Source organism: Panthera tigris, chromosome A3, assembly GCF_018350195.1.
Source record: "Panthera tigris isolate Pti1 chromosome A3, P.tigris_Pti1_mat1.1, whole genome shotgun sequence".
NCBI lineage: Eukaryota > Metazoa > Chordata > Mammalia > Carnivora > Felidae > Panthera > Panthera tigris.
In genome coordinates this window covers 118,171,442-118,199,222 of record NC_056662.1, presented here as the reverse complement: position 1 = coordinate 118,199,222, position 27,781 = coordinate 118,171,442, and the positions used below count along the sequence as shown (strand labels likewise).

Genomic DNA, 27,781 nt, shown 5'->3' with positions numbered 1-27,781 from the left:
CACCGCTCTAGGCCCCAAAAACTCAGCTCCTGTCCTTACAGTGTCTACAGTTGAGAGGAAGTAGGTAGGTGTACCCAGGGCTATGCGGTCACAGATAAACAACGTCATCTCACTGGTAACAAGTGCCAAGAGACAGCAAAACAAGAGGATGTGGCAGAGACAGGGATGGGCAGAGGGTTCTATATGATGCAAAAATCAGGAAAAGCCTCTGGGGGGCAGAAGAGGGAGGGACAGCAAATGCGAAGTTGCCCGTGGGCCACAGTTGGGCATGTTTGAGGAAGAGCGCAGGAAGGGCAGTGAGCTACAGCATACTGAGCCAGGGGGAGGAAGCGTGGAAGGGTTGGGTCTTGCAGGGCCATGGAGGCCATGGTCAAGAGCTTGGATTTTGCTCAAGGTGTGACGGAAGTCACTGGAAGATTTTAAACGCTGTGTTGTGTGATATGACTAAAGTTTTTACCAGATCCCTGTGGTAGGGGTTGGGGAAGGTCAGGTGGTTGTAATTCAAGAGGGAAACAGGGAGACCTGCCAGGCTTCCAGTGACCTGAGAGAATGAGGGTAGGTTGGACCCAGGTGAAGACTGTGGACGTGGTGAGCAGGCGTGGATTGAGGGCATGTGTTGGGGCAGAGTGGCCGGACCTGATGCGTGTGTTGGGGAAGAGGAGGGTGGGAGAGGACTGTACGCATCAAGGAAAGAGGATAGTCAGGGGTGGCCTTTGACCTAAGCAACCGGATGGAGGGTGAGCATTGTCTGAGACGGAACGTAAAACCCGGAGAGTAACAGGTTTGGTAAACAGATGAGATTCGAGAACTTCTGTTTTCAGACATACAAGTTAATTTGCAGATGCTTATTACCAGCCCCTGTGGGCAGTTAGATAGACAAGTCTGCAGCGCAAGGGAGAGGTCAAGGCTGAAATACAAATCTGGGAGTTATCAGATGGAAATAATATTTAAAGTCACGAGGCTAGATGAGATCACCTGGGAGGAGCGGGGAGCAGGGGAGAAAAGCCCAGGGCCAGCAGCACCACCACCGCCCCCAACACGGGGAGGGAGGGAGGGAGAGCAGGAAAGGGGGCCTGCCAGACACTGGAGAGGAACCTGGAGACCAAGAGCAGTGTTTCAGGAGAGGGAGCTGTCAGCTGCCAGCTGCTGCTGGGAAATCAAGTCAGATGACCGCAGGGAAACCACCAGGGCAATTGGCAGCCTGGCGGCCATGGGAGACACTGACTATGAAAACAGAGGGCCACGTTCAACAGCTTGTTCCGGGAGCAGAAGGTGGTAGGGGCGACTTTTGTATCTGTGGAGCCGGAGGTGGAACAGAGGGACCAGGTTTCAAGAGAGGCAAGGGAGAGAACACACGGCCGTCACGGCTCCCCGTCTTCAGGCCTTTTTCATAAATGCTTCGCAAACCCTCCTGCAGAGGCCCGTGAGCAGTTATCATTATGTCCATTATGCAAACGAGGTCCAAGTTCCAGCTCAGTTATCAGCTCAGGGCTCCCAGCCAGGGATCCAGTCCAGGCCCATCTGCCCCCAAAGCCCCTGCTTGTCGTGCAGCAGCCCCCCAACCGGCCCCTGGTTCTGCCAGTCTCTCCTTGCTGCTGCCTCCCCCCTCTGCCCCGTCTGCCCCACCTCCCCATCCATCCTTGTCCTTTGATCGTTTCTGCCGGCTTCCAGCAGTCTTGGCCTCTGCCTCCCTCCTCTGGGTGAGCTCTGCTTTTTCTCTTTGATCCGGCAAGTCTGTCCTCAGCTGTGTCCTCAGCTGGGCCCTGTGTCCCTCTCCCTGTCAATGCAGGATGTCCTCACACCTCTTCCCAAAGGTGGGGGTTCTGCAAGCACAAGGGCCTTGGGGGAGCCCGGGTATGTGGGATGGGAGTGTGGTTCCTGCCCACCCCGCAGCTGCTGCTGGGGGCTCTTCAGGCCGGGCCCAGCTGCAGTCCAGTCCCCACTTAGCACTGAGGGTCCCGAGATGCGAGCTCACAGGCCACAGATGCACGTGGAGGCAGCCAGGAGTGGGCAGCTGGAAGGGCCAGGCATTCTTACCCTGATGGATCAAGATGGGCCTCAAAGTTCTTCTCAAGAGAATGGGACACATGGGAAGCGGTGGTCAGGAGTCCCAAATAGGGCGACATAGCTGACAAAACGAGCCACCTGGCTGCCACCACATGCCTCCAGAGAAGAGCAGGACTCAGGACCCCAAAGTCCCTTTTGGAGCCAGATGATTCCAGCGGAAAGTCACGAGGCAAGGCCTAGAGATAAGTAAGGTAGAGAGGAAACCTGCCGGGACCTGGGCCACGTCACTCTCCACCCAGCCTGGCTGCTCTCCTCCCCACCCTGCCTACATCCTGACCCAGACGAAGGGAGGCCCAGAGCCACCTTCAGCTCCTACCTCGGATTCTGAGGCCCTGCCCGCCCCCGGCTGTGCTGTGACCCGGCTCCCAACTGGAAGAGATGAGCAGAGGGGACACGCAGGCACCACGGGGACCAGCCACTCCCCAAAGCCCTGACAGGGGGCTGTGGTAGTAATTAGCTTCTCACACATCCCCGGGGTTATTTTTAAGCCTCGTTCTTCCCTGGTTTATTTTTAAAGTAACACTGGCACGCGGCTGGCCAGCTGCCCTTCCCAGGTGCCGTGCCGATTTGGGCCAGGAACGGAGCAGGGCAAAATGCGCCCCTCCCCTGGGGCCCCCCACCGGGTGCCAGAGTTAACCAGCCCCTCACTGGATGGCAAGGGAAGTTCCTGCTGCTCTGAAAGCCCAGGTCCAGCCTGGGGTGAGCAGGTGGGCTGGCGGCGGGAGAGCCCCCCCCTCCTCCCACTCGGCCCGAAAACTCGCACATCTCTGTCCTGCCACTGATGCACACGCTCCATGACCTCGACCAGGTCAGCTCACCTGCCCAGGCCTCAGCTTCCTCACTGCTCAGCTGGGAGAGTGATAGCCATACCTGCCTCCCTGACTGTCAGACACTCAGAAAGAGAGTGAGAAACTGAAGCAAGGCTCGAGCATACAGGAAAGCGCTGGGATGAACTCTCCACTCAGCCGGGCTGCCCCCCACTGTCCCACTAAACTCCCTTGAAGCCCTGCCTCGCCCCCTGGGCGAGTGACTCCTCCGTGAGAGGCTCCTCGGTTCCCTTCATCTCTTACCCACCTGCCTGGAGACCAGCCTTCCACATTTGCAGTCTGGCCGAGCTCTGATCCAGGCTGCCCGGGGTGCAGGGGCAGCTGTCAGGCTGCTGGTGGCCATTACAAGGCTTCTGCTTGGGATGGGGGTGGAGAGGGCAGAGCCCCCACCCCCACCACCCCCACCCACCTCCTCCCTGGCAGCCTTCCAGAGAGCTCAGCTATGGAAAAGCACTGCCAAGGGTGAGCTCCAAAACACTTTCCTCAGCTCCAGAGTAATAGCTAAGCCTGGAGAGCTATGACATATGGTAGAGGACACCGAAAGGCAGGTTGAAAGTTTGGGCTTCTTTCCCTGTAGTCAATGGGGAGTCACAGAAGGTTTTTGAGTGGAGGAGTGACATTTTGAGCCGAAAGCAGGTTTTTACGCAGACAGCAGAGTGGGGCATAATCTGGAAGTTGGGGTGGGGAAGATTAGGGAAGGGGCTGGAAAGCTGCCAAGGAGGTCAGGAACCACTGCCCAAGCCCAGACTGCAAAGGGTGAGGGCCTGGATGACTCTGGTGGCTAAAGGAACAGAAGAAAAGGACAGGACTAGGAGGACTAGGACAAGGTGTGCAGGGGAAAGGAGGAAGGGACGGTGTTCAGTCTGGCTAAGGAATGAGCACATTAACAGGAATCGGGCAGTACAGAGAGAGCCAACATGGGGCAGAAGGGTGCTTTCGGGTTGTCACAACAAGCTTGGGTGTTCCAGTTCAACCACGTAGAGCATGGAGTGGAGCTGGAGGCAAGTTCTTGGCGGCCCGCTCTGGGAGCCAGCATCAGAGCAGCTCATGCAAAGTCCTGCCCCACTCTTACAATCAGGGTGCAGTGGGTGAGACTGCAAAGGACCAGCAGAAGCAGGAGAGTGGAGTGTCCACAAAGAAGGCAGAGGAAGACTGGCCATCGGGGATGAGCGTGGCCAGAATATGAAGGACAGTAAGGATGCCAACATCCAAGACCCTGTGTGTGGTTGTCCAGGTTGTGTACTGTCCAAAAGAATCCAGCTGATGGGTTAGGAAGCTGAAGTTCAACATGCTCAGCAAACTATGCACTCCCAGAGGCTACATCCAGCCAGAGGGGCCCATTTTTTTTTTTCTAATTTATTCTAGAGTTGCCACATAGGTACGGACAGCCCTGTGCCACGGGGTCTGACACTCAGGAAATTCCCGAGGTTTTCAGCAAGAGTGGTCTTGGTGAAGTGGGGGCAGCTAAAGGGGTGAGAGGGGAGGCAATTCTTGGGGGAAGTAAGACCAAGGAAAGGGCATGGTAGGCCTGTCTCCCTCCCTTTAAAAAAACAAACAAACAAACAAACAAACAAACAAACTTGTGGCCAATACTGAGACACTAGGAGAGGACAGTTTGAAAATACCGCCAAACGGGGGGCCTCCAGAAACAACGCCAGGAGGAAGAGCCCAGGACCGGGGCAGAGTGCAGTCAGGGGGTCGGCCTTGGGAAGGGAGTCTCTCCTCCTCTGAATGGGAGAAGCTGGAAGGGAGCAAGGCCCACAGAGAGAACAGGAGAAATAGTATGGGGAGGGCCTCACTCTGCCATGTTTTAGATGTATGACCTTGAGCAAGTCACTGAACCTCCCTGTGGCTCAGCTCCTGCATCTTTAAATGGGAATAATAATAGTACCTACCAAATAGGGTTGTTTGGGGATTAAAAGAGGAGCATGTATTTGCTCGCTTAGAGCAATGTGGCACGTGGTAAGCACCATATAAAAGTCAGCTAGTATTGTTTTGAATTGGGGAGGAGGGAGCCGTGACAGAGGCATTTAATCATTTGAATAAAGTCAAGTGCAGAGAAAGCTAGCTTGCCCAGATTCCACATTGAGGAGGGGGGGGGGGGGGCACAGCAGAACTGTAAGCAGTAGCTGGAGAGATCTGGGTCCCGCGGAGACAGCCTGGGTCCTGGGGACGCTGCCCAGCTTGGAGCTCTTGGCACCATAAAAAGCAAGTTCAGGGCACCAATGCATAAATAGGAGCCTCTATAGGCCATAGGAGCCATGAAGTCATTCTCCTATTATACCGGATTCTGGGCTGTGAACAGCAGTGAGGGTGGAGGGCTTAGAAGGCGGCAGAATGGCAGAGATAATTGAAAAGGCTGGGAAATCAGAGGTCAGAAGAGAGGTGGCAAGCCCAGGGTGAGTCAGGCAGTGGGAGGCAGGCTGGGGGACGAGCGTCTGCATCCATGTCTCTGTGAGAAGGGCAGCGTCCCCAGGGATGGGGACAGCTGCTTGCTGTCTCCAATGAGGACAACAGGCTGAAAGGGAAGGGTCCGAGCCTTGGTCATCTCATTCTGCCTGAGGAGCATTTCCGACAGGGCGTAGGGTGCAGTGAAATGTGTTTCCATGGAGAGTGATGGAATCTTAGCCTCTGAGCGGAGTCTGTCTTTGTGGGGGAGGGGCTGGATCTGGGGACTTCTTTAAATCCTAAACAACTTGAAGGGACAGCAGGGCCCAGAGGCCAGGTCCTGTGAGGGGCTCTTCCTGTATCGAGGTGCAGACTGCCCGCCCATCTGGTTCTTGCATTCTCTGCCCTGGATGGTGGACAGAGTCACGCCAAGAGGCTACTGTGGGGACATGTGGGGTGCTGGAGCCAGCGTGTATGTGCATGTGTCTGTGTGTGCACTTGTGCACACATGCTTGTGTGACTAGTGGGGGTGGGGACACCACATCTGCAGGCCGGCTCAGAGGGAGAGAAGGTCCCGGCAGCTGGCTCCAGGCTGAAGTCCCTGTTGCCTGGAGTCCCTCTCCTCCTGGGCACTGTGCCAATCTGCACCATCTGAGCTCCTGAGCCCTGGGGAGAGTGCTGAGCCTAAGAAAAGCCTCCTTCACATCTCCTGGCATCTGTTCCCAAATTCCCTGCCAGCCCAGAGCTGTCTGGGCCACTAGCCACAACCAGAAAGGGGAGTGTGGAAGCAGGTGGTGGAGACAGGGTCCACAGGGGCCACACTCACTCCAAGACCATCCCACCCAACCCAACCCCTCCATTAAGACTGGCTCCCTGCATCTGCTGGGAATCCGCTGTGGACGCTGGGCAAGGTGGGCCAGCGGAGAGAGACCCACCTCCGTGCAAAACCCTAACACCTGGCAGAGAGTGGCGAGGGCAGGAAAAGGTGCCATTCTTCCAGTTGGGGGAAAGTGTGTCCAAAGAGGGGGCCCGGAGCTATCCTTGGAGGGCAGGAGAGACGGAGGAGGCAATTCCAGGCAGCTGTAACACAAGGAAGTGCCCAGAGGTGGGATGTGGGAAGGATGCAGGGAAGCCTCGCGACAGAAGGTACTAGAAGTGTTGGGCCAGGCCAGGTAGGGGGTTAGTTCTGGACACCCCAGACTGCATTTATACATCTGGGGAATGAATAAAAGAAGGCTTCCGAGGGGTGGGTGGCAGCTCAGAGCTGTGCTTAAAAAAAGTAATAACACTAATAACAACTCCTGCTTCCTGAGACTCTCCGTGTGCCAGGCCTTGTGCTAGGCACTTTACCCACTGTATTTCTAATGCCCAGGCCACCCAGCTACCTAGCAAGAGAGGGGCTCACAGAGGCAGTGTGAGTTGTGGGAGAGGCAGCAGGTCTGGAATCAGGAGACCTGGGTCTCAGGTCCAGCTCTGGGGCTCTAACCTTGGGTGAAACACCCACTTTCCCAGGCTTCACTGTCCCCAGCTGTTGAACGTGGACCACTCCTGCCCAGAGGGCCACACAGGGCTGCTGTAAGGATCAACAGGAATGTTCCTAAACACTGTAGAGTGCTGTGCCCATGTGGGTCTCCTGAAACTCAGCCAGGGCCCCCGCTGTGCTGCTCACCTTGTAGGGCACACCTTGTCTGGTGCTTGGGAGCCCAGCCCCTCCATCTGTAGCCGCTGGCGCTTAGTCAAGGCCCAGCCCCTTTGGGCCAGCAGCGCTTTGCCAGTGTGAAGGCCAGTATTCAAAAGCCCAGGCCTTTCCCTCCCTCTCTCGGGCCACCCCTGTCTCTGCTATACCCAGCCACCCTGGCTTCTCTTCCCCTGCAACTCCGACTCCCACGTGACTTTAGCTCACAGTGGTCCTAGCCAGGACCCAGCTCTTTGTAACCCTGCAACCCAGCTCCCCAAAGCTGACCAGCCAGTCAGCCTGTAATCACAGTCCCTGAAAGAGATAACCTGACTGGCTCGGCCCAGCGGACAGTTTGGGTCCTCTTGGATCAGGTGTCCATCAGTCGTCCAACCAACTGCAGGCTAGGCCGAGGTCACATGGGGCAAAGGGGCTGGCCAGGCCCTCAACTAAGGTTGTTGCAGGAAGGGGGAAGGCACTCCAGCCATGTCCATCGAAGACAGCCTTCCTTGGGGCCCTGTCCCTTTGCCCTCCAGCCTCCCCCTCCCCACTTCCTGCTCAGGGCCATATTGAAGTATCCCAGGAGTCTCCAAAGAGACCTCCGGAGGGCTGCTCCCTGGGACAGAAAGGACCAGCCTTTGGAGGGACACCATTTCCCTCCTCACATGGTTTGAACACCCACCGTCCTGCCCTGAGGCATTTACAGTACTCTTAGGATGATGGCCCACGTTTTCCATGAGCTGTCAACCAAGTGCACGGTCCCAGGGACACCCAAGAGTGTCTGGACTCCGAAAGCCAAAAGATCTATGTCGAATCCTGGCTTTGCCAATTTTTATCGGTCCTTAGCCTCCCTGAGCCTCAGTTTCCTTATCAAAATGGAGCTAACAGTGCCTACCTTGAAGGTCACGGTGAGGACTGGAGATAATTAACGTAAGGGTGCTGGATTGGCGTTAGCGGTAGGGGCACTAAGGGCAGAGAAAGCATAGGCTCCCCTCTGGCCTGGGAATGCCCTCCCTTGCTCTCCCTCCTTCCTCACACACTCCCCCCCTCCCCACTCCCACCTGCCACCCCACACTCAGCCTCACACAGTGGGGGCCAGGAGGCAAGTCTCCACCAGGGGACCGAGCCTGGGCCCTGACCGCCTCTTAAAAACCGTTGTCCAGTGTCCAGCACCACCCGGGCCAGCTGGCCCCCTCCCCGCTTTCCGTGCAAGCAGACTTGACTAAATGAAGCTTTGCTCACGGAGGCATCACTGAGCGTTAGGAGCTGGGTCAATATGGCAGGCGGGGTCCGCCAGGAGAGGCAAGAGAGTGGCAGAGACGGACGCCGTGTGGAGAGCTGAGAGGACGGGATGCTCTTGGGGCCAGAGCAGGAGGAAGGTTCCTCAGAAGGCTCCTCAAGAGGGAGAAGGCAGGGGATAGGGGGGCAGGAACACAGCAGCCGGCGTTGCATCGGCACAGGGAGTCGGTGAGAGTGGAAAAAGGGAGGAAGGTCTTCACCATAAGTCTATAAATTGAGGATGTGCTAAAACTAAAAATTTACTTAAACAAAAGAGTAAATGGTAGAAGGAGGAGGAGGACAAGGAGGAGAAAGGGGGACAGAGAGAGTATGGCCTCAGACAGTAACCTTGGCCCAGTTTCTGGCAACAATAAGGGCCAGGCACCTCCGTGCATGAGCCAGGTGTTCACTCCAGCCCTGAGCAAGACACCCAGGTATCTGGGGACACCCTTTGGAGGCCTTAGGGAACATGAGTGCCATGTTCCCAGCCACAGGAGCGCTGGCAGGATTGCTGTGCCTTTCAACTCCCTCCGGTTTCCGGGTGCCCACAGGATCCCCCTGTCCGGGTCCCCCTGTCACAGGAAGGTGCCTCTGGCATAGACTCCACACATCCTGGGGCAAGTCTTTATTTCAGGGACCGTCTCCTCTCAGCCTCCCACTCGCCTGCTTCTCTTCCCAGAGGGCAAGACCGAGCCACCCTCAACTCCATGTCCTCTCCTGGCAAGGAGCAGAGTAGCTGGCTCAAAGCAGGGGATGCTTAAGAAACATCTGCTCAATTAATTAAGACAGGCTAAGGGGAACGAAGCCATCTTTGCCCCTCCGATTTTCCAACTGATATTCCTGAGACCAGCCAGGTGCTGCAGACTTCCTGGGTCCCCTGCCGCCCACTCAGCCTCTGTAGGCACCACGTCCCCCTCTTCCAGGGCTGGCTCTGAGCTCCCCTCTGCCTCTTGTCATCCGGCTCAGGCCAGGAGGGCATCTTCTGGGGCACGGCAAGGCCCAGCCTCCTGGGAGAAGGGCCTGGATGGGAAGAAGGCCCTGGAGGGGGCACCTGCTTTGACCCCAGTCCAGAAGCCCGGGAGGCCACCGAGACGTGGAAGAAAGAGCGGGAAGGCCTGGCTCTGCCACGTGCCCGTGTGGCCTGGTCCAAGTCACCCAGCCCCTAGGCTCAGTCTCCTCAGCTGAACACCCCAGGCACCTGCCTTCCAGAGTGCAGCATCTAATCCGTCAATGTTGGCTAGACTGTGCACGGCCACAGGCCTGAATCTGTGCCCCGACTCGGCCACTCACCGGCTGTGTGGTCTTAAGTGAGTAACGGGAACTTTCTGTGTCTCCGTTTTCTCACCTGTGAAATGGAGACAATACCTCTCTCATACAGGGTTTGTGCAGATGAAAGTAAATGATGTGCATGAAGCACTTTGTACGGTGCCTGGCACACCAATGCTCAATAGATGTCAGCTTGGTCATTATTACTGTTATTACTGGGAAAACAAAATGAGAAAAGTCGGGGGGGGGGGGGTGCGGCGCCTAGGTGGCTCAGTCGGTTAAGCGTCTGACTTTGGCTCAGGTCATGATCTCACGGTTCCCGGGTCCAAGCCCGCATCGGGCTCTGTGCTGACAGCTCAGAGCCTGGAGCCCGCTTCCGATTCTGTGTCTTCCTCTCTCTCTGCCCCTCCCCTGCTTGTGCTCTGTCCCTGTCTCTCAAAAATGAATAAATGTTAAAAAAAAATTTAAAGGAGGAGGGGGAGGAAAGAAGGAGGAAAAAGAGAGAGAGAAGGAAGAAAAGGCAAAGAAGAAGCTAAAAAAGTAAAAAGAAGCAAAGATTCCAGGGCCCAGGAGGCTGGACTCCAGGGCTAGATGGGGGTCTATTGGGGACCCCTGGGGGCTCAGCAGTCAGTAGGGGGAGCCTGGGGACCAACAATACTCCCTGACGCCTTGGCCCACGTTAGCCCCGGGAGATCTAGACAGGGAGACGTGGTCATCTCCTCCCTGACTCCATGTGGCCTCCTGTGCTAGGAGGCTGCATGGGGGTGGGGTCGCAGACTTCAGTCTGCCTCAGCTGTGGGCCGTATTCAGAGCACTGCCGGCCAGGCCAGCCTAGCTCCGGCCCCCTTGCAGGAAAATGCAAAGCGTTCTCAGGCAACCCACGGCATCTGCTCAGCGCGGACTGGAACAGCTCTGCGGACACGCGGGCCCCAGCGACTGTGCGTCTGATGTGCACCCAGAGGCCCAGTGCCATTGTTTGGGGGACCCAACGGTGCTTTCTCCACTGTTTGTGGGGCAGGATGCACGTCCCCTCTGGAGGTTCAGAATCCTAGAATGTCACAGGGCCTCAAGAACATCTCTAGCTTCTTCATTTCCCACAGGAGGGCCTCCAGGCCAAGAAAAGGGCAAAGTCTTGCCTGTGATTACACAGTGGAACAACTCGAACCAGACCCCAGCCAGGTCTTCTGACTTTCACTCCTGTGGAAGAGTTCTGGGGCAGCCTGGGGCAGTGGAAAGAGAATTGCCTTTGAATTTCAAGTTTGGTTGTAGCATCCACGGCCAGAGATAAAACCCTTTACTTCTCTGAGCCTTAGTTTTCACATCTGTAAAATAGGAAGGAAAAGAAGAAGAACGCCTAAGGGTTGCTGTGCAAGCTCAAACGATAGGAGGTAAAGAAACTGCTTTGTAAATGACAAAGCTCTGCACAAGTAAAACACAGAACATATTACTATTTTAGAACTTAGAGCACTTGCATGTATTAAGGACTCAAAAAGTTTGCTGGTTGAGGGGATGAAGGTTTGAGGCGTGTTGAGTGATGAATAAAGGGCTCTGAGCACTGATTTGTTCAGGTGGGTAGGATCAGGGAGGCTTCACCGAGGGGGTGACTTTTGAGATGGGCTTGGATGGAAGAGTAGAAACCCATCAGGAAGAAAAAAGCATGAGCAGCATCCACATACGTGCAGGTGCAGCTGGGGCCTCCAAGGAGCCGCGGATCCCAATTTTACATGCAGGTTTGAGCTCCAGACTCTGCTCAAAACTCAGCCCTCGCCCCCGGGCCTGTGCATGGTACATGGAACAAGGGGAGCTAGCAATTTATTAAATCTTCAACTATAACATGGTCAGAGAAGAAATAACCTTCCGATCTAACATCCCATTTGACAGATATGAAAACTGAGGCTCAGGAAGCCAATGTGCCTTAACAAAGGCCCTACGGCAGACTCCGCAAACTAGGGCCCATAAACCAAATTTGGCCCACCACCTATTTTTATAAATAAAGTTTTGTTGGAACATGGCCACACCCCTTCATTTACATATTGTCTATGGCTTTCGTCTCGATATAATGGCAGAGCTGAGTAGTTGCAAGAGGCCATACAGACTATGAGACCTAAAATATTTACTATCTGGCCCTTTAAAGAAGAAAGTTTGCCAACTCCTGTCCTACAGCAAGGTACTGGCAAGAGCTGGGATGGGAGCCAGGCCTCTGACTCCTGGTTGGGTGCTTTTTAATTCCATGCACCCTTGCCCCTCTGGGCCCATGCTGCCCCCTGTAACACTGCCTAAAGGGTGAGCTTTCAGGCAGCCAGGCTCTGCACAGGCTCAACTCCAGGACGCATGGTGTAGCCAACAGGGAACACCTGGGCGGGCCACTGTTACCCTCATGACAAAATAGGGCTTCTTGCTGGAGGCAGTTCAACCCCTTTGGGGGGAGTCTGACACGGAAATGCCAACATGTGCCTGCTTCTCCTCCATGGGCAAAGCGGAAAGAGCCAGAGAGTGTTAAGTGTAGGACTCAGGCCAGCCAGATGCCAAAGTTATAGACACAGCCTTTCAAGAAGCCCACAGAGGAGGACTGGCATCTCCAGCCATCTGCTGAGGTGGCCAAGTCTGCTTTAAATTGTGCTGTAGAATTACTTTCTCGGTGCCAGACTGTCCGTGGTGAATTCATTTAATTAAAACCCCCCCAAATCCAATCTGTTAGAAGTTCTCTGAGTTCACACATGTCCTGTCCAATCGGTCATAAGGATGCAGATAGGCCACGGGCCTGGGCCACAGCCACCTGGTACAGTGACTGGCCTATAACAGACCCCATAAGCCCCAGGTCAGTGCGCTTCCAAGGACAACCGGAGTCGCTGCCCTAATGTGTGGCAGAGCCCGCTGCGGACCTCACGCTCTGTTCATCCTCCCTGTCTCTACCTCGTTCGCCTCTCAGGCTCAGTGTTGAGCCTTCCTTAATTTACTCATTCAACAGAGACTAATTAAGTGCCAGCTATGTGCCAAGCATTCTTCTGAACGTGGGGAAAATAGTAGTAACAAAAGAGACAAAAATCCCTGCCCACATGGAGCTTACAGTTTAAACCCAGAAATGCAAGAGCATCTCGCACACTATGTCTCTACAAGGGTAGAACTCTCGTTTAGGGTTCTACTGAACTCAGTTTAGGCCTGAGCACTTGACAACGGAACCGTGCAGAGGCCTCCTAATTAAACCTCCTGCCACGCCCCCCCCATCTCCTACTGCCAACCATCCCCTGCCCCTGCCCCGGAAACAGACACCTCTTTGGTATGTCCCTCCCCTACTCGGGAGCTATCAACAGGTCCTCATTGCCTCCAAGTTGAGATTTGAACTCCTGCCCCTACCCTTCACCTATCTTGCTCTCCTCACCAACCTATGCGGCTCAGGTGAACTTTCTGCTCCAAGAAATCCAGAGTTTTTGTTGCTGTTAGATTTACAATATTCACTGCTAACTACTTATAAAAGTAATAGTTTTTAGAAAATATGCAAGACATAAAAGCAAATTAAAATTAATCATGAGCCCCATGATTCAAAGATAAGCTCTCCGAGCTTTTTCGTGTATTTCTTTCCAGGTGTGTGTAGATACATTTTTTTATATTTCTATATTTAGCGTGGGATCCCATTATACATAAAGTGTTGTATCCTGCCATTTTTATTTAACATTCTATGGTGGTTTTCTATGTAATTAAGAGACTGCTGAGGAGTATATTTAATCGCTGCACAATATCCCACCACATAAACACACCTTAATATGTTTAACCAAACCCTATTGGTGAACATTTGGACTGTTTACAATTTTTCACAATGAAAATGCTGCTATAAACATCCTTGTTCATAAATCTTTGTTCCGATCTCTGGTTATTTTCCCAGCAGAGATTCTTAGAAGTGGCACTCCAGGGTCACTGGGCAGACACGTTTCTAAAGGTTCTTGATATGTATCATGAAGCTGCCTTCCTGAAAGTCTGTTGGTCCCCCTCCCCTCTCCCTTTGTGAGAATACCCACTAGCCTCGGACAGGCATATTATCTCTGCCTCCTATGTGCCCTGTGTCTCTTTGCATTGTGTCTTTGCTTCAGCAGCTCCCCTCGGTCAGAACCCTGCATTTCCCATCCATCCTTCAGAGCTCAGGGCAAAGACCACCTCCTCCATGAAGCCCCTCCTGATATGCTAACTAAAGTTCTCCACCTCTAGCCTTCCCTCGGCCCCTGTCTTAAGTTCTTCCTAAGATAATTCCCACCGTTGCCACACATTTTAATAATGTGTGTAATAATAGCCTCTTCTTTGTAAGGTACATTGAAGTGCTTCCACTGAGATGTTTCATCTGATTCACTTCAGATAGAATGTGTTTTGAGGTTAAGGACCACGGTTTCATCATCAGAGTCTACTTACTCTGGCCCCATCACCAACCTCAAGTCTAGCCCCACCTCAAGCTAGATCCTGATTTAATGGAGTTTTACAACAGCCTTCCCTATTCCTTGGCCTACCAGAACAGAGTTTGGGATGTTCCCCTCTGCAGCGAGGACTGACAGGGACAGGGGGCCCTAGATTCCCGTCCTCGCTCTGTGAGGGACTCACTATGTCTTAGGGCCAGTCTCCATCCCTCTCTGGGCCTCAGTCTACTCATCTATAAAATGAGTGTGTTGAACTACATAGTCTCTCACCCTCCCGGACTGATTGCCGCTGCAGCCCCAGGTACCCAGAGCAGCCCTGGGGTGCCTCTGAGGGCCCCTGTGCAAAGCCAGCCTCTGGGATAGGCCGGAGGGAGCTGGCCGGGTAGGCAGGCCTGGCTCCAGGCCAGGCTGTGTCTGCAAACACTGACCTTGGCTGCCGCAGGGATTTTCCATGACACCAGCACCCTCCCCGCCCCCAGCTCCCCCTAGTCCCACGTGGGCCTGGGGAGGGTGGGGGCTGGGAGTGGCGGGGGCTGTCCTATACCAGAGGACCCTGAATCACAGCAATGGGGCACCTGTGGATGGGGTACAGCTAAAAGAGAGAGAGGAGAGAGCAGTGGTCCTACAGGTGGAAAGTCTGGTTGGAAAGCAGGAGTAAAAAGGGCACCTGCCAGTGCAGAATGGGGAGAAGAGCCGAAAGAGGGGCTGGGGAGATGGGAAAGAGGCCTTGGAAAGGGGCAGGATGGAGGGAGGGAGGGTGCTGTGCTTCAGAGCTGTCCTTCCTGAGAGCTCTAGCCTGGAGGGGACAAACTCCAGACCCAGCTCTGCACACTGGTCCCTCCCCCCAACCCAGGTCCATGAGGCCCCGGTGGTTTCCCAGGCCTCAGTCAGGGCCTGGCCAGGCCCAGGGTAGGGGGGATTCCTCCTGGGCCCCTGAAGCTGACCTCATTTTGCAGGGGCCCAGGGCCACTGGAAGGACAGGAGGTGTGAGTCACTAAAGGCCTTCCTGCCAAGGCCACCTCCCCTCTCCGCTGAGGGGAGGTTCCTCTCATCTGTACCCCAGACTTAGCAGCTTCCTGGGTTGAACAGCATTTTCTTTTTTTTTTTTTTTAAGTTTTATTTATTTATCTTGAGAGAGACAGCATGAGTGGGGAAGGAGCAGAGAGAGGGAGAGAGAGAATCCCAAGCAGGCTCTGCGCTGCCCGCTCAGAACCGAATACGGGGCCCAAACCCATGAAACCCTGAGATCATGACCTGAGCCGAAATCAGGAGTCGGACGCTTAACTGACCGAGTCACCCAGATGCCCCTGAACAGCATTTTCTGAGCAGCGGCTCCTACCAGGCCTTGCACCGGACACTGAGGGGACTTGCTGGACCCCTGGGAGCTCAGAGCCCTGCAGAGCTGAGGGCAGAAAGGTGAGCACTGCAGCCAGGCAAGGGGAGCGGAACCTCCAGCTCCAGTGAGGGATCCAGGAAAGTTCTGGAAAAGGCGCTGTCTGAGCTGGACCCTAAGGCTAGAGGAGAAGGCAGGCATTCTCTTCCCTGTCTCCACCAGGCAGCCTCCTCCCTCCTCCCCAGAGCCTGGGCACTCCTGCCAGCTTCCTTCCGCCTCATCTCCTTTAACACACCAATTAGACTCCTGCGGAGCCTCCTATCCCACTTCCTGGCTCCATAGCATCTCCAGACCAAGGGGGCGGCTCCCTGTCTGCGCCTCAGGCCCCTGGGGAGGCAGGGTGTTCGGTGGGCCTTTCTGAGGGGACCCACGGGTTCAGGCCTGACTGCCCCCCTGCGGACCCCGCAGGAGAGTCCGGCCTCCCTCGGGGGGCACCCGTGTCCTGCAGCTTGTCCGCTGGCTGCCGGTGTCTCCCTCGAGCCCCCACTTCCCTCTGGCTGCCCCACCACACCCAGGCAGCAGCTCCCAAGGTCAGGCCCCCTCCCCATGTCCAGCTCTGCACCAGCCCAGCTTAGCCCAGAGTTCACCGTCTTTGGGCGCCTGAGGCCACAGGTCAGATCCATCTTCCCTCAGGGCAAACATTAGCCTCACTGGTGCCCTTATTTACATTAGATAACTAGGGCTATGGGGAACCAGGAAACGGGATGCAGCCAGGCATTGCCAAGGGCTGTGTGTTTCTCATCTACAGAAGGGACTGGACATCCGAGAATCTCAAAGTCAGAGACCTAGAAGGAAGACCTTAAAGTTCTAGACGCTATAGCGGAGCATTTTCCAAACTTCCAGCAACACGCACGGTGAGGAAAGCCCTCGAAGGCCAAATAAGTGGAAAAACTTAGCCCATTCCCCCAACTTTGACCAACCTTGCACATGTACAGCTCTGATAAAGCCTACACTTAAATCCAGTGACAACAAACCCTGTGAAATTCAGCATTCCTCCAGTCCAATTGAACCAAGCAACCCTCTCCTCATCCAACAGTTATGAACAGTCCATGGAACTGCTGTTCCAAGAAATTAACTTTGGGAAACACTAATCATGGGCTGCTGGTGCTAAAAGGAACTTTAAAGACCATCTAATCTTGATGTTCCCCAAAATATTCACACTCATAATTAATATTCATCGATCCCAATGTCCTAAGCATCCAAAGCCTGCCAAGGCCTCAAAATCCCCCACAGCAACTCTATGAGGTAAGTATAATCATTATTCCCATCTTACAGATGCGGAGACTGAGGCACTTAGAAGCTTCCGTTACTTGGCCCAAGCTGAAATATGTCTGGCTCCAGGCACTCTGCCGTCATCTACGCCAGTAAGCTGCCGAGATCCCCTGCAGAGAGTAGAAATATCTGTTTTTAGTATTTCAAAAGCATAACAATAAGTTAATTCAGTCTCTAGAATCAGTTAGCCCCTGCTAATTCAGAAGTTCTGATTGGCAGGTGGGTTCTTAATTAATTTTGGTGGGGAAAGAATTAATTATTCCTTTCACAATGATCTATTCAGTGCCCACTCTCTGTAGGAGCTACACCACACTGATTGACATGTGGCGCTTCATAAATAAAGGCTTTCAAAATTTAGAATCTACAAATGGGTGGGTTAATACAAAAAATAATAAAGGGGAGGGGGAGTTGACAGACACCTTTTATCTTGCCCTATCCTGCATGTCACAAAGGAGGAAAGTCGAGGACCAGGGAGGGGAAAGGACTAACTCGAGACACAAAACTAGTTCTGGCCAGGGCCAGGTCAGACCCCTGGATCTCCCACCTCCTTAGCCCCATGCTTTTTTCCTCCATCCAAGGCTGTGGCCAGAGTTCTGGCTTTGTAGCCAGCTAGGCCAGGGGCAGGAGGTCAAGCACTCAGACTGATGGGCACACGGTATCAGTGGGGAACAGCAGCTGAGCCCGGTCTGGCCAAGGCCACCACGAAGGATTCAGACTGGCTATCTGTGCTTTAACTGGAAGGAAATAGGCTATAGGGAGAGGCCCTAACCCCCTGCATTTCCCTGGGAGACAGCTTCGGCCAGTTTCTGAGGTCCTTGGTGATACCAGGAGGAAAACAAAGAAACTGAGGCCTAGGGCTTCCTGTCCCACCTCTCATTTTTCCTGCTGCCCCAGATAGCCAAAATTAATATTTATGTCTAACCACATAGTTAATTTTATGTCCAGCCACCTGGCTTCCTCAGGTAGATTCTATGCCTCCAGCCAGGTTTCAGGGCCATCTCTTAGCCTAGTTGCTCCTAAGCAGGGGCTGCTGGGCCCTTGTTGAATGAACAAGTCAACCTTGGTCACACTGAGCCAGAGGGCAGAGGACAGAGCACTGCGTTGGGAACCGAGTATCCTGGGTTATAGTCCTGGCTCTGCCATTCGCTGGCTGTGTGCCCTGGAACAGATCACTCTCCTTCTCTGGGCCTCTATTTCCTCATCTCTACATCATAAGGACTGGGTCATATGATCACTGAGGGATTTTCTGGCTCTGAGAACCTAGAAGTCTAGTGGATTCAGGAAGAGGTGGCTGGGAGAGGAGAGGGCAGTGACAGCCCCGGTCAGTGCTCTGACAGGCAGCCGCTAGAGTCTCATGATCGGGGGATGAGTTCTGGCTGGTCAGTCCACCAGGTCCTGCGAGGGAGGGTCCTCAGGGGATCAGCAGCTTCTGTGTGTGTCAGTGACACACAAGGACAGACGGAGCCCCTCGCCCAGTGATTCACAGAGCTGGACAGCAGGGAGGAGACTGGGGTTATCTTTTGCCCCCTCTCTCAAAACCCACGCCTGATGTGGGCAAGGACCAGGCAGGCAGCGGGCCTGCTGGCAGGCAGACAGGCCTTGCCAAACTCCCAATTACTTCCCAGAAGTTCCAGGGCCCCCCGGGAGTGGCTCCACCCCAGCTGGCACCGCTTCCAGCTGGGCACCCACGTCAGCAGGTCCTCACAGCTCCCTTGCCCTTTCACCCAGTGACAGGGAAACAGATGAAGGGATGGGGCCGTGCTGACCCTGGGCCAGGTACTTGGAGAAGCATCTGGCTCCCCGGCGTCACACTCCTGTTGCCACTGGGCCACGTCCATCTCGGAGCAGTGCCCGAGGATGCAACCCCTAGTGGAACGCTCCCCTCTCGGGGCCTCAGTTTCCCATCCCGGTCACCCTTCCTGGGTGATGAATCGGCTCTGAGGCATCGGAATGAGCGATGAGTCAGAAAGTCCTAGAGGCTTTGGCCAACTCACAAGGCCTCTCCAGCCCTTTTCAGCTATAAAACAGAGATCGTCAGAAGAATGGCCTTGTGGAAGTTTTTCAGGATTAAGGTTCAAAATGTGTCTGGAGGATAAGACCTCAAGCCTCAGCCTGTGGCAGGGAGGGACGACGAGCCCTGGGGGGGTATCTGACCCCAAGGGTGAGGTACATTTAGGCTGGGGACACCCTGGACAGGACAGTGGGTCGAGTGGGGCATGAGGCTCTGGCTGGAGAAGAGCCTTCAGGTAAACCTGGCTGTGCCACCGCGTAGCACCAACAGGGGGAAGGCAGGGAATGGAGTTGTCACTTCCGGCCGGGAGCTGGGGAAGCACGAGCACACTCAAGATAGATCTGAGTCGGCAGGGGCAGGGCGGATGCCCTGTGCGGACAGGCCCAGGGGAAGAAGGTGGCCGGCCACATGTCTGCTGGCACGTGGGCTGTACTGAGACCAGGGAGGGCCTCTCTGCAGCTAGGGGACTTTGTGCGCAGCTATGGTGGACACTGGGTTTTCCTGAAGTCAGAGCCTCTGAGCGAGCACAGGGAGAGGTGGCAGTGGCAGTGAGAGGGGGTCCTTCTCGCTGAGCCCGCACAGTTGCCCCCCACCCCGGACCACGCTCTCAGGCGGCCTTTTCCCTGTGAGGTCCCGTCCCCCCTGCTTCTTCACGAACCCCACAGGTTCTGAAGTACTTACGTGTCTAGCTTACATGTTGCGTCGGGCAACCAGGCTGGATATTAATAGCTGTAGCTCAAACCCCTAGAGTGCAGACAGGGCAAAGGAGGTCCAGAGAGGGGAATGCCTGTGCCCAAGGTCACACAGCCAGCGTGCCGTCAGGCTGGGGCCGGGCCCACGCTACCTAACCCCTGTCTAGCCCCACCCGCGGTGCCATGCCCTCCCCCACGCCCAGTGCGGCGCTGGCCTGGGGGACAGGGAAGGACAGGATAAGAAGCAGTTCTGGCTCAGGGCCTGCCCAGCTGTCGAGGTGAGTTGTGGTCTGGCTGCCGTGGCCGAGCTGGCGGGCACAATCTGTTCTCACCCTGCTGGGACGCAGACAGGCCGGGTACGGCAGCTCAACAGCTCAGCTATCCAGGCCCCTGGCACAGAGTGACACAGTCAACCAGCTAGGTGTCCTGGTTGGGGGGGGGGGGGGGAGGGGAGGGGAAGGGGAGCCCATTCTAAGGGCAGCCCACAGCCTCACACACTCCAAGCGGCTGTCCCCAGATCTCCCTGAGCTTTAAGATTCAAATGGCCTTGGGCTAATAGAGATGCCAGCTTTACTGGAACTGAGCTGCCCCCCGGCCTGGAAATGTGAGGGAAATCTGGCACCTCGCTCATTAGTAATCATAGCGAGCCATTATTGAACATTTGATACGTACCAGACTCTAGGTTAAGTGCATTATACACATTATCTCATTTATTTCTCCCGAAAAGCCCTGGGAGGCAGGTTCTACTTATCAGCCCCATTTTACACATGTGGAAACCAAGGCCCACAGAGGTTTAAAAAAAAAAAAAAAAGGCAGTCCTTGGAAGAGTATGAAGATTTGAATTCATATCAGATACAAAGCACATGGTATCCTTCCTGGCCATGCACATATTCTGAGCATACTTCCTGGGCATGGCAGGCAATGTGGAGGGGGAAGCTTGAGAGAAACATGACAAGGTCCAGCCAGGGCCCACCCTGCCACCCCAAGCCAGTGTTTAGCTGTACGTATGGGGTGCTGGGGGATAGGGCAGGGGTGGTGGTAATAGTGGCCCTGGAGTTCAAAGCTGAACATTCTCAGTGTCACTCAAAACACAGAAGGTCACTTCCAGTGAGGAACTCAGGACAGCTGCACGGAAGAAGCAGCACTGGGCTGGGGCTCCTGGATGGCTCAGTCGGTTAGGAAGCAGCATCGGGTTACGTTTTGATAAGGCTTAGAAAGGAGGAACAACTGGAAATCCTGCCAGCCAGCAATATTTTATTATAATAATCCTATTAATAAAAGTAATAAATATCTTAACAGCCCAGTGAAAACAAGCAGGGCCAGGACCGGCAGACCTCATTTTACAAATGACGAAAACAAGCTCAGAGAGGGGGTGTAATTTGCCTAAGGTCACATAGCCACAAGTGACAGGGCCAGAACTTGTGCCTAGGGCTTCTGAGTTCCCATCCAGGGTCCTTTCCCCTCCAGGTCTCTAGGCACAACTCCTGACTTAAGGCCACTTGATGGTTGGCTCAGAGGGAAGCTTTGCCTCTGCCCGGCTCCCGGCGCCTGGCTCTGTGAGGGCCGGGCATTGTGTGGAGGGATGGGGGTTGGGGTTGTCTGGCTGGTGATAGTAAAAACAGAAGGACAGGCAGGGGCCCTGCTTCAACAAGGGCAATGCCACCCCCCCCCCATGAGGACAGACCCTACTTTGGGCACAGAGGATGACCCCGGGGCACCAGACTGGGGGCTAATGGAGACCCTGGAGCACCATGCAGCCAGCTAGCAGACAGGCACCGTCCCCTTTCTCCCTGACACTGGTAGGCCAGCTGCCTCAGGGACATTGGATGGCCCCAGTTGCCAACTACCCCTCATAAGCTTCGGCTGGCAGCAAGGAAGTTATCAAGGAGCCACCATGCCTCAGCGTCCCTCCCTCCACACTGAATCACAGGCTAGCCAAGCTCCACCCCTTACAGGCAAGGAAACTGAGGCCCAGAGAGGACAAGGAACAGGTCCAAAGCCGACAGACACTGAACTAGAAACCGGGTCTCCCAAATGACCTACCAGTACCCTTCACACTATCCCTGCTGCCTCTGGACGAAGTTCCCACAGCACTATGAATCAGCTCCTTCTTTAGGTTTAGAAAACGGTTAGGTCTTTGAAGTCAAACAGACTCTGGTTCAAACGCAAGGTTGCTCTACTTCCAAACGGTGTGACCTCAGAAAAGGCGCTTAATCCTCCCTGTTTCCTCCTTCCTCCCTACCCTATGGTGTCAACCAGGGGCATCAGCAAGGAACTAGCATGGCGTGCGGGGGTCAAGGATGTGCCCATAATCGTGCGCTGTCTTCTCTCCGGTTGGAAGGAGAGGCCCAAATCGGCAAGGTTGGGGAGGTGGAGGAGGGCAGAGATCTCGGGGAAAGGGGTCAGGGTTTCTGGAAGTCCAGCCCCACAGCGCGTGCTTTCTCTCCTCTTCCCCGGCTTTCCCCCAGGCTATGGCCACGCGGCACCCAGCACGGATGGCGGCAAGGTGTTCTGCATGTTCTACGCGCTGCTGGGCATCCCGCTCACGCTCGTCATGTTCCAGAGCCTGGGCGAGCGCATCAACACCTTCGTGAAGTACCTGCTGCACCGCGCCAAGAGGGGGCTGGGCATGCGGCGCGCCGACGTGTCCATGGCCAACATGGTGCTCATCGGCTTCTTCTCGTGCATCAGCACGCTGTGCATCGGCGCCGCCGCCTTCTCCTACTACGAGCACTGGACCTTCTTCCAGGCTTACTACTACTGCTTCATCACGCTCACCACCATCGGCTTCGGCGACTACGTGGCGCTGCAGAAGGACCAGGCGCTGCAGACGCAGCCGCAGTACGTGGCCTTCAGCTTCGTGTACATCCTCACGGGCCTCACGGTCATCGGCGCCTTCCTCAACCTCGTGGTGCTGCGCTTCATGACCATGAACGCCGAGGACGAGAAGCGCGACGCCGAGCACCGCGCGCTGCTCACGCGCAACGGGCAGGCGGGCGGGGGCGGCGGCGGCGGCGGGGGCGGCGGGGGCGCGGGCGGCAGCGCGCACACCACGGACACCGCCTCGTCCACGGCGGCGGCGGGCGGCGGCGGCTTCCGCAACGTCTACGCCGAGGTGCTGCACTTCCAGTCCATGTGCTCGTGCCTCTGGTACAAGAGCCGCGAGAAGCTGCAGTACTCCATCCCCATGATCATCCCGCGGGACCTCTCCACGTCCGACACGTGCGTCGAGCAGAGCCACTCGTCGCCGGGAGGGGGCGGCCGCTACAGCGACACGCCCTCGCACCGCTGCCTGTGCAGCGGGGCGCAGCGCTCCGCCATCAGCTCGGTGTCCACGGGCCTGCACAGCCTGTCCACCTTCCGCGGCCTCATGAAGCGCAGGAGCTCCGTGTGAACGCCCTTAGGGGCCTGGAGCGCCTGGGGTTGCGGGGCCGGGGGAGGGAGGGGCTCCTGCCGGGAGGAGCAGCCGGGGTGGGTGAGGAGGCCCCATGGGACCCTCCCCACACCCCTCACCACCCTCCTCCAGCCGCGCCCCCCCCCCACCCCCCATCTCCCGACTGTGCCTGCTCGCACCAGCCGGCAGGAGCCCGGGCTCTGAGGATGTTTCAGGACATCCGCGCCCTGCAAATTCCGAGAAATGTGAAATGTGGGGGGTGGGGGGTGGGGGAGGGAAGGCAGAAGCTGGGAGCCTCCCATCCCTCTGGAAATCTAAGGAGCTCCCTCCGTTCTCAGAGGCCCTGCTGGTACCCAGACCACCCCCCACCCCCCCTCCTCCATCCGGAGGAAACTTCGTGTTCTGTGTAAGTTTGCATCTCTATTTATACCTCTGTCCTGCCAGGTCTCCCACCTTCCCCAGGCTCCAAAAGCCAGGGTGTCTTTGTTCAGGTCACCCCCACTCAGCCCCACTCCCCTTCCTCATCCCCAGCTGTGTCTCCCAGCCTCCCACTACCTTTTGTGTTGTTTTGCATGGCTTTGCAGTTATGAAGAAAGTGGAAACCCAGCAGTCCCTAAAGCTAGTCCCCAGAAGGCAGGCAGACTGAAGCAAGGACAGGCAGGCTGCAGGAGGGACAGAGGAGGGAGGGGGAGATTGTGGCCCTCTGGTCTGCAGGGCAGCCCACGGGGAGGTGAGAGTTAACTGGCCTCCAGCCTCCGACACTGCCCTTAGAATCAAACAGAAAACTTCGTACCTGCCGTGCCCAGCCGCTGCTGACAATGACCAACTCTTACATCTGTGGAATGAGTTTCAGCCTCTGAAACCCTGCCCTGACTACCCATTCATCTGATTCTCACAGTACCCGGTTAGGTCAGCAAGGCAGGAGTTCTCATCCTCACTTTACAGGGGACACTGAGGCCCAGACAGGTGAAGTGACTTGCCCAAGGTGGCACAGACAGCAAAAGGCACAGGAGAACAAGAACCCAGGCTGCTGCTTCTGAGTTTTGGTGCCCTTTCGTCCTGACCACCCTGCCCACTGTTGAAAGCAGAGCTCCTGCCCGGTGCACCCAGGCACTGCGTGAGCCAGCACTGGGACTCAGCCTCGACTCCACTTGGCCAGGAGGCAGGGGCTCTGAATGGACCCCTGAGGCCGAGTAGGACCCCCTCAGTGTCCGGACTGCCCGCTTACAAACAGGGAGGCAGGGCTGGGGACAAACAGGGAAGCAGGGCTGAGGCTCATGGAAAAAAGGGCAGGAGCCAAGGGCTCTAGGGGTTTGGGAATCGGGCAGAATGAACTAGAGAACTGTCGGGCATATCCAATTGGGACCTTATCCCTGGCTCACAGCCAGTGTTGGTGCCTGTGTCCCAAGTAGCTAGAGATAAGTTAAGGCTGCAGCAAGGAGCGCCCCTCTCAGGTAGGGAGTTTGGACCTGCTGTGCCCACTACCTACCCCACCTGCAACCCAGAAACCCAGGTGCAGAGCAAGCAGACCGAGGTGATGCCCTAGACTCCACAGCTGGAGCTGGTACCGTGTCTCAGGACAGCATCAGAGGTGGGTGAGGGGCGTCTCCCCACTCAGAACTGCCCTCCTATGTCGTTGCCATGGCGGCTCCCTAACACTGCTGAGCAAGGCCAGCCCTGGTATTCAGGGATGCTGGAGTGGGGGTCCCACAGGGTGGTCAGCCTCAGCCGCGCCCCAGCCTCTGGGAACCCCTAAGAGAGAAGAAGTCTGGCCTGTGTGTGAGTCCTGTCTCAGCGTGGAGGAGCTCGCCGCCCAGGTGCCAAGAAGAGGGCCCAGGACCCAGGGGTGACCTCTGTGTTTATGTGTGGGGCTGGGGGACAGTGCTGGCTGCCTCTGTCCCACGTGTGACCCTGCCCTCGAGGGGTCCTGTCCCGTCAGTCCCGAGGGAGCCACAACCAAAGTTGCAGGGAGATGGCGAGGAAGGAGGCCAAATGGTCTCGAGCAGAGCATGGCAGGCTGCTCGGCCTCCAGCGGGCCTTTCCCAGGGAACTAGAAGGCCAGAGTGGCTTCCCCCCCCCCCTCCCCCACTGCAGGCAGCCTTTCTGCTTCCCCGATGCCTTATGCCTGGGCACACTGCCACAGAATATGCAATACATGTGGGTGCCCCCGCGCCCACACCCCCACCCCGGGCAGCCCCTGGACCCCAAAGGCTGCAGCTGCCACGGCCTCCCTTCAGCCCCTCCTGCCTATCTGTCTTCACAATGAGAATGGCGCCTAATAAATGCTGTCCATGGAGACCAGGCTCAGGCTCAGCCGCCTCTGTATCGTATACCCTTGGCGTGCCAGGGAACAGCCGTTTCCCCGCCGAGGTCTACAGACACACCTAGCTGATGCACCTCAAGTTGACTGAACCCTTTGTGTCGGGGGTCTCAGGAAGAAGCCTGGGCGCAACACTGGTGTCCCTTTTGTAATTTCCTCCAAGGTCTCCAGGTTGTCTCGGTGTCATCCTGGAATGACTATGAGAGCAAGATAAGACTTTAGAAGAGAAATCACCTGGTCCAGTGCTCCCCTCGTACGTGAGTACACCGAAGCCCAGAGAGGGCAGGCCGCTTGCCCCGAGTCACACAACAGCGAGTGGCAGACCCAAGATCAGAACCGGAACCGGGAACACTGAGTCCCGTTTCCCCTCCTCACACAGCCTGCAGAGTCCAGCCGGACACACCCCAGCTGATGGTGACACCTCCCTGTCTGCCAGAGTGGGGATTCCCTTCCCCAGTAGGGATCCTGGCCTCAGTGGTCTGATGGACACAAAACTGTCTTTACCAGAAGGGGACACATCACAAGCCCCCATCTTCAGGGTATTATTTCTCTCTGGGTGTGGAGGGGCAACTCATCCTGGGACTGGGCCCCAGATGCACGCTCCCAGCTGGTGCCAGAGGCTTCCAGACGTCACTGAGTACAACCTACAGTAAGCTTGCCCACCACAACCCCATTTCTATCTGCATTCCTCCCTGCCTACCTATGTCTCTTTCATGAGATAATACTTAACCCCGACCGTAGCCAAGGCATTCTAATACTTCCTCTCCTAGCTCATGTTATAAAATGCTGGTCACAACCCACTAGATTGATTTCTCTGTCCACTAATGGTTTTCTCCCTGCAGGTTGAAATGCTCCAGGGAAATAAAGGGGGAGGGGGTTGCTAGGGGCATCTTCTCCAAGTCCCCCCATCTCTACCCACTTGGGTCGCTTGAAATATACAGGGAGAGACCCATTTATTGGGGGCTCAGAGCTCAGAGAAGTGGTGATCCCTGCACCCTCTCCCAGGAGGCAGGACACAGCCAGTCTTCACGTGACAGTGCCCCTGGCTGTTCCTCACAGCTGCAGGCAGGCTCCTGGGACACGCCCCTCACTGGCCCACGGCTCTGAGGGTGGCCACGGCAGAACGGGACTTTAGTTCCTGTGGGCTCCCCCACACCTAAGACCACCTCATCAAAACCCAGGGCTTCCTGCCCATGGCCCACCTATCTCTGTCTTTCTTAGCAAAACTCAATGCAGCAACAGAAACGATGTCATTTCTGAGGTCAGCAGTGACCACTACAAGGTTGCTCTTACTTTCTGAAGCAGTTATTGCAGGACATAAACGTGCTGACACCTTCTCTCCTTTCTTCCTCACCCGGGACAAAATCATCAGAACGCAAAGGAGTCCCCAAGGGGCTGCAGGCACCCCCGTCTTTCGAGGGGTGATCAGAATGACGGTAGTGATGAACTACACCCCAGCCCCGGCCCCCAGCTCCTAAGGGCCCAGAATTGTCTGGGGAACTAGTGTGGGCTCTCTATCTCCACAGGACGCCGTCCCCACCCTCCTCACTTCCCACCGCATCTGAGGCATCCTGCACTAAAAAATATATGTACAGCAAAACAAAAATAGAAAACCAGCACCGCAGAGTGGATGTGGGGTATAAATATACCAAGAGCTCCGCTGATGTGGTTACTCAGTGTAAGCTTCAGATAGAGACAGAATCTTCCTGGGAGCCCAGAAAGAGACAGGCAATGACAACTCTTCCCCAAACGTGTCCCACGGTGTGCCTTGTGGGAAAAGGGTTCCGTGGGCGAATGGATCTGAGGAAACACTCACACATCACTCGCTCATGGAGCTTTCTGAGCCCCCTTGGTTTAGTAAAGGTTAGGAAAAGCCCTGCGGCAAACACAGCCATTTACCTGTGCTTAACCCAGCACGGCCCAAACTCGTTGGTGGCACCAGACCCTCTGCACGACATCTCCGCACCCCCTGTGTTCCACGGAGCACGTTTTGGGATATGCGGGCCTAGCGACATCTCTGCCTCCTAAAGAGAGAGGCTGGTCCTTCCTCCTCAATAAATTGCAAGAGGAGTTTGGCTTATAAGCCCTTCTATAATGGGAGGCCGTGACCTTTGCAAAATACATAGGTTATTCCCAATCTTGTGTCCGCTCTTGTGTCGGCTTGGGAGCAGCTCACTTGCCAAGATCGAGCAGTGGATGAGTGGCAGAGCAGGGATCCGGGCCCAGGCCCCACGGTCCACAAGTGTGTGCTCTCGCCCTCTCAAGGCGCCCTTTCCCCAGGGTGGTCCACGGCTTCGGTGAAGGTTTGGCGGAAGTCACAGAGCTGTTCGGGACACGTTTCTAATTCAGAACCTTGGTGAGAGGGGATACTACGAACCTAAAAACGTCACCCTCCAAAGATGGCAGATTCCGGTGGAGCTGAGGGTCCTACCTGAGGTCCTCCCACCTCCCACTAAAGCCTAGTCTTTTCTACAGGCTCAGCATGGCCCCGTCCGCCAAGCCCACCGGCATCTCCACAACTTATCTCAGGAAGCCAGGGCTGGGGGAGGACTTCTGTAGGACAGACGTGCTGCCAGAGGAAAGAGCAACTACCCATGTTGGCCATGCCCGCCTCCCCACCCAGGGCACACCTCACTGTCTCCACTGAGAAGCATAAAGTGGCGGGGGGGGGGGGGGGGGGGCGGGGGGGGGGGCTCTCTGACTCTCAGAGCTGGGTTCAGGTTTGAAGGCTGAAAGACTCCATTTCCCGAGAGACCCCCAAACAAACAGTGGACAGTGGACACAGTCCCCTCCTCTTG

At 55.8% G+C, this 27,781-nt stretch overlaps 1 protein-coding gene and 1 long non-coding RNA gene across 2 annotated transcripts in view; one reads left to right on the top strand and one right to left on the bottom strand.

Annotated features, from left to right (window-relative positions):
• KCNK3 (potassium two pore domain channel subfamily K member 3) overlaps positions 1-22,781 on the top strand; it is a 35,296-nt gene extending 12,515 nt beyond the window's left edge. The window contains exon 2 of the mRNA XM_042982327.1: positions 21,738-22,781. Within this exon, the coding sequence (XP_042838261.1) occupies positions 21,738-22,663 (926 nt within the window). The 3' untranslated portion in view covers positions 22,664-22,781. The remainder of the gene's footprint in view (positions 1-21,737) is intronic.
• The window catches only part of LOC122237417, a 32,895-nt gene continuing 21,253 nt past the window's right edge, over positions 16,140-27,781 (bottom strand). The window contains exon 5 of the long non-coding RNA XR_006215965.1: positions 16,140-16,676. This is a non-coding gene — a long non-coding RNA (uncharacterized LOC122237417). The remainder of the gene's footprint in view (positions 16,677-27,781) is intronic.